Source organism: Vidua macroura, chromosome 5 (assembly GCF_024509145.1).
Source record: "Vidua macroura isolate BioBank_ID:100142 chromosome 5, ASM2450914v1, whole genome shotgun sequence".
In the NCBI taxonomy this organism is placed as follows: Eukaryota; Metazoa; Chordata; class Aves; order Passeriformes; family Viduidae; genus Vidua; species Vidua macroura.
The window spans coordinates 45,576,890-45,589,434 of NC_071575.1; the positions used below are offsets into that span (position 1 = coordinate 45,576,890).

The following is a 12,545-nucleotide window of genomic DNA, read 5'->3' on the forward strand; positions in this document are numbered from 1 at the left end:
ATGTGAACCACTGGCTACCTTTGGTTGTACAGAGAGACAAACAGAATATAATATTTTCATCCTGTGACACTTCCGAATAACCAGATGTGCACCTGTAAAACAATAAGTGGAACCAAGACCACTATGTGCACCACAGCTATTTCTTAATGAAAAACACATTTTATGTGAAGACCTTAACTTAAGTGTTAAAAAATAACTCACTTGATATATTTTGCTTATACATCCTGCATTTTATTTCAGAAAAAGATTACTGGGCTAAATCAATGCATGTGCTAATCTTAAGGGGATTTCACTGAAAACCCAAGTGTTCTCACCAAAATACATCTGAACTTTCATGGGAGTAAAAGTGCTACAAAAAAATAATACATGCATTTATACCACACTATATCAACAGGGGCAACATTCAGATTTCTTAATTCACTGAGAATTGTTCAAAAATATAACTGAAACACACTCTCTCCCCCCCCCCCAAAAAAAAAAATCAAATATTTAGAACATTCACTGCAATCCATAGACCTTTAAATGAAGGAATAAAAGCAATTCAGATGCAAAATGGTATGTGCAAAAAGAAACTGCAAAAATATTTAGGTAAGAACTAGAGCTATCATCATCACAGATGCTGGGTAACAAAAAAGACCTTTGAGACAATCTCGAATATTATGGGCTGTGTCTCTGCATTCAGACATTCAGAAGAAATGAAATAAAGCTAATGCCATCTAGTTTATGTTTCCTGATTGAAAAGGATGAGGGGAGAAAGTAAGGTTAAATCTTTTCCAAATGCTCTGAAACTAGAATGAGAGCTTATATAGTCTATATTTAGGGGAGATTAAAATACCCAGATAACACTACCCTATTCCCTTCCAGACTCCAGTGAGGATTTTGGTTGCCAGCTTCAATTTCTTTTGGCATAAAATTTCAGCACAAACTGAAATCTGTTAGCACCAATTTTTTTTTAGGTCCAACATAAGAATTCACATATTTAAGAATTTACTGCAGTAATTAGATGAAAGAAGAATCAAGCACACAGAAAGAAAGAGTGCTTGACTCTGGCTAGTAATACTTCAGCTGACTGCCTTACAGGGTCAGCAAGAAAGGCAGATTACACTGTGCTTTCTCTCTTTTTGAATGACAGAAGTGCTGCTAGCAAGGATCAAACAGATCTGCTGGATCAGTGAACAATCCAGTATTCCTGATACTTTCCAGATAATTTCTCTCTTAGTTATTATTAAACTATTTCCATGTGGATATATATATATTCACACTTTTCATTCAAGGCTAATATGGCTTTTAATTTGATTTTTCAAAATGCATGCATTCTACAGAGATGAGGAGAGTCTGGGTTAGTGTCATTCCTATGCTCACGCCTCCCCAGTTTATTCATGAGAACTCCAAGAAGACTGCAGTCAGAGACAGCATCCTTTGAAAATCTGCTGGAATTACTGCATAAGCGAACACTGTCTGGCTGAACACCTGACTAATCACATGTGAGCCCTACAGTGGGCTGAGCAATTCTGACAACAGCTTCCAGGGAGAAAAATCAGTCGAAGTGTCAGTAGCTCTACGGGAACAAAGAAGGCAGCTACCTGCTCCTCTGTCTTCCAAAAAATTACAACAAAGAAGGTATAAAAAAATCAAACTCTTTCATTTTTCAGCTCCTGTTTTTTATTGGTTGTTGGGTTTTTTGTGTGTGTTGTTTTCTTCTTTTTTGTTTTTTTTAATTCTGCTCTTATTGGTTTTGGTTTTAATAAAAAAGACAAACAGTTCCCTATTTGACTGCTCTGTATTGGTTCATTAACACTAAATGTCATCCTAGAAAGAACCACAGTGCCTGTGATTCTCTGATAATTACTTGCATTTTTATCTGCAAATAAGCAAATGCTGAGCAAAGCAATAAGGTTTAGAAACAGACCAGAATTCTCATAATCATATTATTACTTCAATAGCAAATGATTGCAAATTCTTACTGGGGCTCGTATTCATTTCTATGTTAGCACTTTAATTAAAATAATTTATTGTATTTAATAATGATGTGCCCATATACTTGCCCTAACAATAATTTCCCTTATGGGAACTTGGTCTTATAACCTAAATGATGAAAAACAGATGAAAAAATGTAACATAATTTTAAAAATCATAAAAAAATCATAGATATGGTGTTATATCTTGTTGCTTCAGAAGCTCTCCTGGAGCAAGGCTTTATGCAATTGGTAATGAAGCTTTCCATACCTCAGAAGAAGCCTAAGTTTTTGGTGGTAAAAGAAGAGCTTACCAAGCAAATTAAGTGCACAGGCATCAGCGAATTCTGTCCACAAATTAGTTATGAATGTACTGTATGTTTTCATCCAAAAACCTCAGCTTGGCTATATTTAAAAATGAAAAATGCCTTCCTTAACTCAGAGAAGACTGAATCACAGACTGGAAATAGTGATAGCAATACTCAGGGATATTCCAAGGGTATCTGTGGTTTACCACTGAGTATTTACCAAGTTTCAAGTAAACACTTGGATCATATAAGCCCTATATTTATGATTTAATAGTGATGTCAAAAATAGCATTCTATGACCTATTTCTGATAGTCACTGGTTTTTTTGACCATCACCTTTGCCAGGGCACTAAATTGCTGAAAGCCATCAGAATGTGCCCCTGTACAATTAAGTATCATTTACAGGAATCTAGTGCTTTGATTGAAAACAGTGTCTATCTACTTTTGTTGGGCCCTCAGAGACAATAAAGGAACTTCTGTTAATAGAAGACTTACAAGCCCTTTGTAATACAAAAGTTAACTTGGTAGAAATAGAAGAATCTGGTAAGCAGAGACAGAGTGGTTTTTTAAATTCAGGTTCTAAAATTAGACATCTGAGCTTCAGCATTGTTTAATACACAGTAGATGTAAAATGGTAAGAGAACCAATAAGAAGCAATCCAGAAGAGATGGGATTCTTGGTGATGAGATCGGTTTGTCCAAAGCTAGAAATAACATTAAAAATCTCCTTCTACTACCTGTACCTAGAATTATTAACTCTAAATGAGCTCATGTGAATTGGTTTGATCCTGCCAGTACAGAATTAGCTGAGTGGTTGCTAAAACCAGAACAGATAATCCAACAGCTATTAAGTCATGTTAATGTAAATGTGATTATTAGATATTTTCTTGCTATTGACATCAGAGGCATAGGGACAGCACCACCAGTGCAACACTACTGTCTTAATCCTATTCACCTGAGACCTTATTTTGTTTTACAAGCCATAGTTACAGATAAATAAAAAACTCAGCAGGATAATGATGACAGTCATTCCCACTAAAGAATCTTTTCCTTCAGTGAGCTATATTTATATGTAAAGGATATACAGTGTTAATTCTACGCTTGAGATGTGGACTGGGAAGTATTTCCAAGAAATGTATTATTATTCTTCTCCATTCAGCACACCACTGAGAATTCCTGAGGACACTGTGCTTTGTACCAGCATCCCTTTGGTAATGGGCCTTGTTATTTCACTTATAACAGCAGAAAACGCCTAGGTACTTGCTCACTTATGGTCATGGCTCACAGCTTTATGGCTGATGACAAAAATTCACAATACACTGCAAACTGCATTTCTCTGAGTAGTGTTCACACCTGGCTTTCCTAGTTCCTGCTATCTAATTACAGATGGTACATGAATTTTGATAGCCTGGTAAGTCTTACAAGCACATAAATGGTAGAGTCAACTGCTTTTGTGGAGTATTTTTTAATTCTAGCACAGAAGTTGGTAGATATTCTATACTATTCTTTGTGCTCTAAGTAGAATAAATTTCCTCCAAGGCTTCTGCCAGAGCAAACTGCTTGTTGGTTTTGCCCTCAGCATTGTATCTTCTGCTTTCCTTCCCCTCCTTGCTCTTAACCACTGACTCCATCCATCACATTCCATGCTTACTAGGCTTTTATTAAGCCACTGCCTCTAAATATTACTCCAAACCTACCCAAAATTGGGTAGGTTTGGAGTAATATTTAGAGTGACTTTCAGCTCACTCATGTCTAAAGCACCTCCCTAATACATCAAGGCACTGAAAGCAGTGTATTGAGACAGTACCTTGAGAGAGTCCTGGGACTCTCTTCCATAAAAAACCAGTAAGCAGTTGATTTGGTTGGTCATTAACAATCAGCTGCCACCTTAATATGTTCAAAAACTGTACTAAATGAGCTCACTACAACTCCAGCTTTCTTCTAGTCCATAAATAACCACTTCTTCCTAATCAGTGTGTAACTGAGCTTTCCTATTTTGATTTCAACAACAAAGTGACCTGTTTATTGGTGAGGAAAAGGCTGTGGATGTTGTCTGCCAGAATTCAGGAAAGCCTTTGACACCATTTGCCACAGCATTCTCCTGGATAAACTGGTTTCCTGTGGCTTGGATGGGTGGACTGCTTGCTGGGAAAAAAACTGGCTGGATGGCTGGGCCCAGAGAGTAGTGGTGAATGAATGGAGCTGCATCCAGCTGGTAGCTGGGCATCAGTGGGGTTCTCCAGGGCTCAGTACTGAGGCCAGTCCTGTTTAATATCTTTACTGACAATCTGAATGAGGGGATCAAATGCATGCTCAATGAGTTTGCAGATGACATCAAGTTAGACAGGAGTGTTGATCTGCTGGAGGGCAGGAAGGCTCTACAGGCTGGATCAATGAGCCAAGGCCAGGTCAAGGCCTTGTGTGAAGTCAAGGCCAGGTGTGGGTCCTACACTTGGGTCACAACAACCCCAGGCAGTGCAACAGGATGTAGGAAGAGTGGCAGCAAAGTGGCCCGGTGGAAAAGGACCTAGAGATGCTGGTTGACAGCAGCTGAACATGAGCCAGTGCGTGCCCAGGTGACCAAGAAGGTCAATGGCATGCTGGCTTTTATCTGAAAAAGAGTGGCCAGCAGGACCAGGGCAGTGATTGTCACTTTGGTGACACTCTGGTGAGGAGGCACTTCAAGTACTGTGTTCAGTTTTGGGTCCCTCGCAGCAAGAAAGACATTGAGGTGCAGGATCAAGCCAGAGAAGGGCAATGAGGCTGATGAAGGGGCTGGAGCACAAGCATGATGAGGAACAGTTGAAGGAACTGGGGGTGTTCAGCCTGGAGCAGAGGCAGAGGTGAGACCTTATCACTCTTTACAGCTACCTAAAGTAGTGAGTTGGGGGTTGGTCTCTTCTCCCAAATAACAAGGGAAAAAATTCTCCATGGAAAAGGTTTTCAGGTGTTGGAACAGGCTAACCTGGGAAGTGGTTGAATTATCAACCCTGGGGATATTTAGATGTGTAGATGTGGCACTTAGAGACATGGTTTAGAGGTGGACTTCGCAGTGCTAGGTTAACAGTTAGACTTTGTGTTCTTAAAGGTCTTTTCCATCCTAAACTGTTCTATGATTCTATAATTCTACCTAAATATTTTACTCCAATTCTTCAGTTCTTTTGAACTTCCTATTAATTTCCTGGTCTACACCTGGAGCTAGACTAAACACTCTGCAAGGAGGATTACCAGGGAAAGCAATGAAGAAAAATGGAAATTAAAATCCTTGGATATTTTCTGCTGCAGATAACAATGGAATCATAGAATCACAGAATAGTTTGGGTTGGAATACAGATTTATACAATCTAAATCTGTCTCCATAAGTGTCTCCATAGCAATCTACTGAAGTAGGAGCATGAAGTAGAATAACTTTGTCTATCCATGTCAGCCAATAAATGGTAATTTAAAATAATGTACAAAAACCAGGCAGCTGTAAATCTCTACTCCTCTAATATGACTTTTACAGTTCAACTTGTTCTTTGTTTATAAAACCATCAGTTTTGGAGAAGAAACAAAGTGTTTTGGCAACACTGTCTCCAATCTATAATTCATCTGACCACTTTCAGAAATCTGAAGTGTGAGTTTTGGTATCTGGACTATTTGGTATCTGGACCTTTAACAATTAAATAAAGAAACAGGCTCTTCCATTTGTCTTGCACTTAAAAGTACCTGTGTGGCTGTGTATGTCCAGAATATTATGAGTGTCATCCTAGAACACTGTAAAGCTTTCCATACTTCAAAGAGAGATAAAGCAAGAGAAATAATATTTGCATAAGGAAAAAGCAAGCTTTTCAGTATTCAGAGAAGTTTACTGCAGGTTAACCACAAGATAGCTGCAGGGATACAGAGGTGGTTATGCACAGACACCTTGGATTCAGAAGCTACTTCAAAGCTGAATACAGCCTGAGCTATGGGTCCTGCAAGTTCTATGCTGAATGTATTTGTCTACTTTTGTGTCATGTCCCTGAACCTATGAGCACTGGGGAGAACACTGAAAACTCAGAATTCACACTTCACAGTCCGTGTGGATTCAGCAGGTTTTACTTCCTGCTCTGTAGCACTCATGACACTGAGATGTGTCAGCATCAGCTTCAGAAATGCCCCTTTAGATGAGAAAATGTGAGGGGGTAGCAAGTCAGTTGTCTCTATGACAAAATTCATCACCTGGCTTTTCTGTATCTTTCCATCACTTACTCTTTCTTTGAATACTTAAAGAAGAAAGCTATTAGCAAGCAGGTCAACTTCCTGAACACTTGTACAGCAATTCAATTTAACTTATTAAAGATAAAATGGTGATAAAAATATCAGTGTTTCAGGTTCACTGATATCGATTAAGACAATTAATAAATAATGTAGCAAACAGAAATACTGTTGGTATGGGAAGTATTTTAAAATGTATTTGTGTCATTATGTCACTAAGACAACTACAGCCTAAATTTGAACTCTTCTTAAGTCTATGTACAAGTTTCTGACTTGAACCAGTTAAATTATGGAATTCCTTCTCCTGACTATTCACACAAATGGACTAGTGGGGACTCAAAATTATTAAAAAATACTCTTTTTATTTAATGTACTTAAAGGAATATTCCTATTTGGATAGTGTGTGTATTTTTTAATATAAACATCTTAAACGCAATCTTTTTAATCTTTAAAAATATATGACAAAAATCAGACCTATAAATAACAAACAAACATTAGAGTTTTCCAGATTACTTGTAGAGCTGTATCTTTTTGGGACTTGAAAAGATGTGTTAATGTTTGGTTCCTCAATCAAATAATCAGAGGAACAACCACATAAAAACTTAAAAGTAATCTATTTAATAGTAAGATTTTGAAGATTCCATTTGACTCTTTGGAAACTAACAAGCTAACCAATTCTTTTTTTTTTTCTTTTTTCCCCCCTTTACATACTGCTGTCACAGGAAATGAAAACAGAACTGACGAATGTCCTTTTGAGAAATTAGTTTTAGTATTAATGTAGTGCAAATTAGCTTTGCCTTTAGCAACGATGGAGATACCAACGCTTGCATTTAAAGAAAGAAGAATTACGCAGATGTTTACCTGAATTTATTTAGCATTTCTTTATGTCTATATGACAATAAGAATAGTATTATTTTGAGAACTGAAATACTGTGGCTCTATCAAGTTTCAGCAACTTGATCTGCATAGTTGTCATTGTTGAGGCAGGACGGGAACAGAATGACTCCAATTCAGAAGGCAAGAAAGAATTGATTTATTTCAAATGCACCACTCTATTTATAGAGAACAGCAAGCAGACTAATTTCAATGGTCTTAGAGTAAAAACATCTCATGCCATTGGTGTGCTCTGAATGACGCACGGTAGCAAAACCTATCTGTAAACAATTTGAACGACAGGAGAGATAGTGAATTATTGACATTCTTTTCCAACTCTCTCCCAGGCTCTAACCTGGTAAAAACTTTTCCTTTCTCTCTGACTGAACTGAGTATACCCATACATAGTCACATAAATGAATAGCAGTATTATCAGAGGGACAGATGAGGATCCTTCATCAACAGGAAATTATGCACATGTTTCATATACCCAGTAATCTTAATATTCACAGTGGAATATCTTTTTCTTTTGTGTTTGTGAAGTGCTGGTGAGCAGCTCGGGCTGCTGCTGTCATGTGTCAACCAGCTCACCCTTTACATCCAAGAGAGCCTGAGCAAACCTGCCACCCAGTGATTTCAGCTCAGAATTGCCAGAGAGAGGGCATCTGGCAGGAGAAAAGAGAAAATCCCTTTACTTGCCCAGGAAGGAGAAAAACACTTAATGCAACAATACAATAATAAATGAATAGAAGAGAAATAAAGAAACTGCATATTCATCTTCATTACATCCTACATAAACCATTGGATTTGCTGAATTTGTTAAAAATTCTGCATTTGTTATTACTTAAGCACTGAACCACCTAATACCTACAAATGCAGACTTTAAATGCAATCCTACTGTCTTCTCTGCCCCAGATAAAGACCAAGGTATCCCTGGAAGAGTAACAAAGCCTATTTGCATTTGCTTTGCATTTGAAAGCCCAGAATTAAGGCTTAGGAATGCAAAACAAGAAGATGCCTCTGCTAAAAGAATTTCTGCCAGTTTTGACAGATCAAATGCAAAACAAACCAAGAAATATCCTTCAGGAGGAAGGATATCCTTCAGGGTATCCTGAAGTAAATTTATTGATATTTAGATCTAAACTACTTAAAGGTCTAAGTGAATTAAGAGCTCTTCATCTTTTGAATACCATGGAGTATCCATCCCTATATCTATTGAAAAAGGAAACATTCCAGCACAAGATTCAACACCCACATGAATAGAAGCACCTCTTTCTCTCCCTCTGCAGACCACAGAAAGTTTGTAGAGACCAAGGCAGCCTAGAAAAGTTAAGGTAATTTGGTTTTGAAATTAAGCACTTCAATAAAGGGTCTAAAATACTGTGGAGATAATCAGAATTTGAGATCAGGAGTCCAGGACCACTAGCTATCTTGAAGATGAAACAGGTAGCTGGGAACTAAATAGTGGCAATCATCTAAGAGAACTACACATTTTCTGAAAGCCTTATTTGGTCCCGTATTTGTCAACTTGAAATGCTTTGCTAGAAAGTGCCTTAAAAGCAGGAGCAAATTTCAGAATTAATTTCCCCTAAAAGAAAGAAAAATCCAGTTTACTTCTATTGTCATTATTTAGAGGAAAGCCCAAACGTATACATCAGTGATATAAAATTTTTTGTTTAACATGTTCAACACATGACCTACAGATGGAGAAGGCTCAGATTCCTTTCTCATTCACTACGAACTGTTCTGATAAAGCCATTTTTATTGTCTTTCCACACCAAAATAACAGATTCATCAACACTTTCAGTCTGCTTTTCTGTTCTATGGGAACAAGTTTCTTTGTGTGACATCTGTCAGGTAGCTAAAAGGAATCAACTAAATAAAATCTAACACAGACTGATTTTATTTGCTCTTTTACAAGAAGTAAGTTTACTGGGGCTCTACTCTTTAAGCACTTATTTTGCCTGACACTCAGACTCATCCCAGTCTTTATCTAAGGACAAAGTAATACAATTAGGAGGCAATTCAAGCTTTTTCAAGGTATTCCTATGCATTAATTACTCTACCGGAGTGCAAATATAGACCTATCAAAAGTGTGACTTAATAGCAACCTGCAGGAAATGTTTTGAATGATGCCAGTGTACTGGAGAATAACTACATACTTATTCATTCCTGAGGCAACACAAAATGCACTGCAGACTACTTACTACCCTGCTGCTGAGTGTGGACATAGCCTTTCAGGACATTTATTGCAGAAAGGACTGTATGCCTTTGGTTTGAACATTTATCAGCTGATCTTAGCATAATTCTACTGGCTTGTTGGACAAGGACATGTTCTCTCACTGAAAGGGGAGCAGTGTGGCTTCTTAACTATGTCTTACAACTCAACAAATAAGCAGGTTGAGGCAACTCTTGACTCCTCAAAGGGCTGTTTTGTTCCAAATCCGACTAAAATAGTGACACTTTAAACATCTTTTCACATGGAGATAAACAGATACTGAAAGCAAAAAAAGGAATTTCTTGGTCCATGGAAAATCAGATAATATTACCAGCCTAGGAGAAGGACTCTTCAGGGGGCACTGGTACATCATTTTGAACACAGAGCTGAAACTAAATGTGGTCCCTGGTGTTCCCAGACACTACAAATACCATTAGCAACCTTTTCTCTCCATACCCACCACAAAAAAAAAGGTATCTAAACATGAGGATTTTTGTATAATTTAAATCCAGAATAACAGAATAAATATTTACACAAGTAGGCAATCACTTGGAGGTTGCTGAATATTGGGCAAATCAGCATGTGATTAGACATAACAAGAAAGGATTTCTAATAGAGATATTAATTTTAAATAAACCTGATAGAAGACTCTAAAAACATAACCATACATGCTAATACAAAGGAACTATGATTGTTCTATATGCCAAAATGAGTGTCTTTGTATTAACTTGTTTAGCCTTCTTATAAACTGTTCTTCCTCAGTGTTTACAGACTGTTTGACTCCTACCCACCATCTGGCCCTGTTTTGTGCCAAATTCCAGAAATGTTGATGATAAAAACATGGGTAAGTAAAAATGAATGCATATGCAAACTTTTTTGAGGTAATTTGCAACCTCTTTACAATCAGGCTATCTACTTACCAGCTATTTTCACTAATAATCAGAGTGGGATTTATCTGAGGTACCAAAATACTTACATCAATTTAGATATCTGATTTCAGGTATATGCCTGCAAGTGTCTATGTGTCTATAAGGTGTCTGAATTGTAATTCTATTTTATGTTCTTGGCCTACTGGACCCAAAATGACACAGAAAAGACAACTATTCACAAAAAAAAAGAAAACTTGCCTTTCATGTATTAAATAAGGATCTATAGTATCTTACCATAACATTCCGTTCATAATGTTCGTGTTCTTTCTCAAAATCTATGACAAAGCCATTTAAAGACCAAATAAATGTCAGGTCTAATGTGGGATCATGGGATGCAATGCATTGCATGGTAGCATTCTCTCCAACGGTGACATCAACATTCAACGGAGCTAAAGTAATCCTTGTAGCTTCTGTGAAATTAATAGCAAACATGGAAAATTGCAATAAATTAATATTTATTAAAATATAAGCTCAGCTCCATAACTGTTTGATCATACATTAAACCACCCCCCAAAGTCTAGTTTACATGTTATTCATACAACTACACTTCAAAGGACCAAACTGAAGACAACAAAAAACGCATTTTACAACTAAAATACCTGACTGCTGTTAGCTGTTTAAATCTCTGAATTACAATACAACTATTCTTCTTCACTGACTATGTCTCAAGTAGAAAGAAGACACATGATGAATCTTATGTGACTTGTGTTGCATTTTATGTTTCAATTATATTTCAATTATATATTTTCAATATATATGTTTCAATTGAAATATAATTATATTTCAATTACATTTCATTATATTCAATTATATCAATTATATATATATATATATATATAATATAATTATATACAATTGTATTCAATCATATATTTCCTATGTTTTAAAACTTGTCTAGTTAATGAATTAAAAGTTCTACTTGGTTAGGCCAAGTCAGATTTTTATTAGAGCATTGCAGGGATCTTAATTTATCTATTGAGAAACAATATAATAGATGCATAACAAATTGTGTAAATAGCTACGTGTGAAAAAGAAGAGAAAACAATATAAGAAAAGGAAGAAAGCACATCAGCATTGAGCTGTCACATCCAGCATGATTTCTGGAACAGAGATTAAAAACCTATTTGACAAATGACTCTTCCACTACCAGTGGTACTTGATAGACATAGGTCTTACAGAATGCTGTCCTTCCTGTCTATAGTCTACAGTTGTTTAATTATTTGCCATCAGATTTAAAATACACAATTAAGGATATCAGTACTCAATCAGTAAATAAAAATACTGTTAAAGGAAGGTAATTTAGAAGTGCAATCATATGGATATATACCATTATCTCAAAACTTTCATGCATATTTCTTTAACAGCAATGCTCTCTCAAACATGCTTATACCACCACCACTACAACACCAAAACCACCACCAAAAGAAACAAATAAACAAACAACCAAACCAAACCAAACCCCCTACAAAACAAAAAACCACCACACTAAGGAAGGTCATCAGCACTCCCATTTCTCTGAGTCATGGCCCCAGAATCACACCTTATAATGAATGCTAAGCTACCAAATAAAGGGAATGCATTAAAATACGTCAATTTAATGTATCTTGTTTAGTAATCTCTTATGGAAAAACCAACCCTGAAAACTGCAATACAGTGTTAGAACTGATGCAAACATACCCAGTTTCAACTGAGCAATATGCTTTAAAAGCATCAATTCAGTGTTAATGATCAACTAAATTAGAAAGAGGTAGAACAGCTTGAAAAAGTAGTGCAATGCTGAACAAAAATTAGTCATTTTGAACTAAGGGATTCTGCCCAAAACAAACAAAAGCAATTCTGAGGCTTACCTGTCATTTCTAGAACACCAGTGCTATTGGCTTTTCCTCGGTTATTTTCTGCAAAACAGGTATAGCGACCTTCATCCAGCTTTGTGACATTGATAATTTCCAGGCTTCCATCATCCCAGATACGTATGCTATGGAAAGTGCAAAAAATACACTAAGAGAAATTAAATTCTATATTAG

At 36.6% G+C, this 12,545-nt stretch overlaps 1 protein-coding gene across 1 annotated transcript in view; it reads right to left on the minus strand.

Annotated features, from left to right (window-relative positions):
- Positions 1–12,545, minus strand: part of CNTN1 (contactin 1) — a 214,698-nt gene that overhangs the window by 41,494 nt on the left and 160,659 nt on the right. The window contains exons 13-14 of the mRNA XM_053978026.1: positions 12,369–12,496; positions 10,756–10,931 (exon numbers count right to left, since the gene is read on the minus strand). Coding sequence (XP_053834001.1) covers positions 10,756–10,931; positions 12,369–12,496 — 304 coding nt within the window. The remainder of the gene's footprint in view (positions 1–10,755; positions 10,932–12,368; positions 12,497–12,545) is intronic.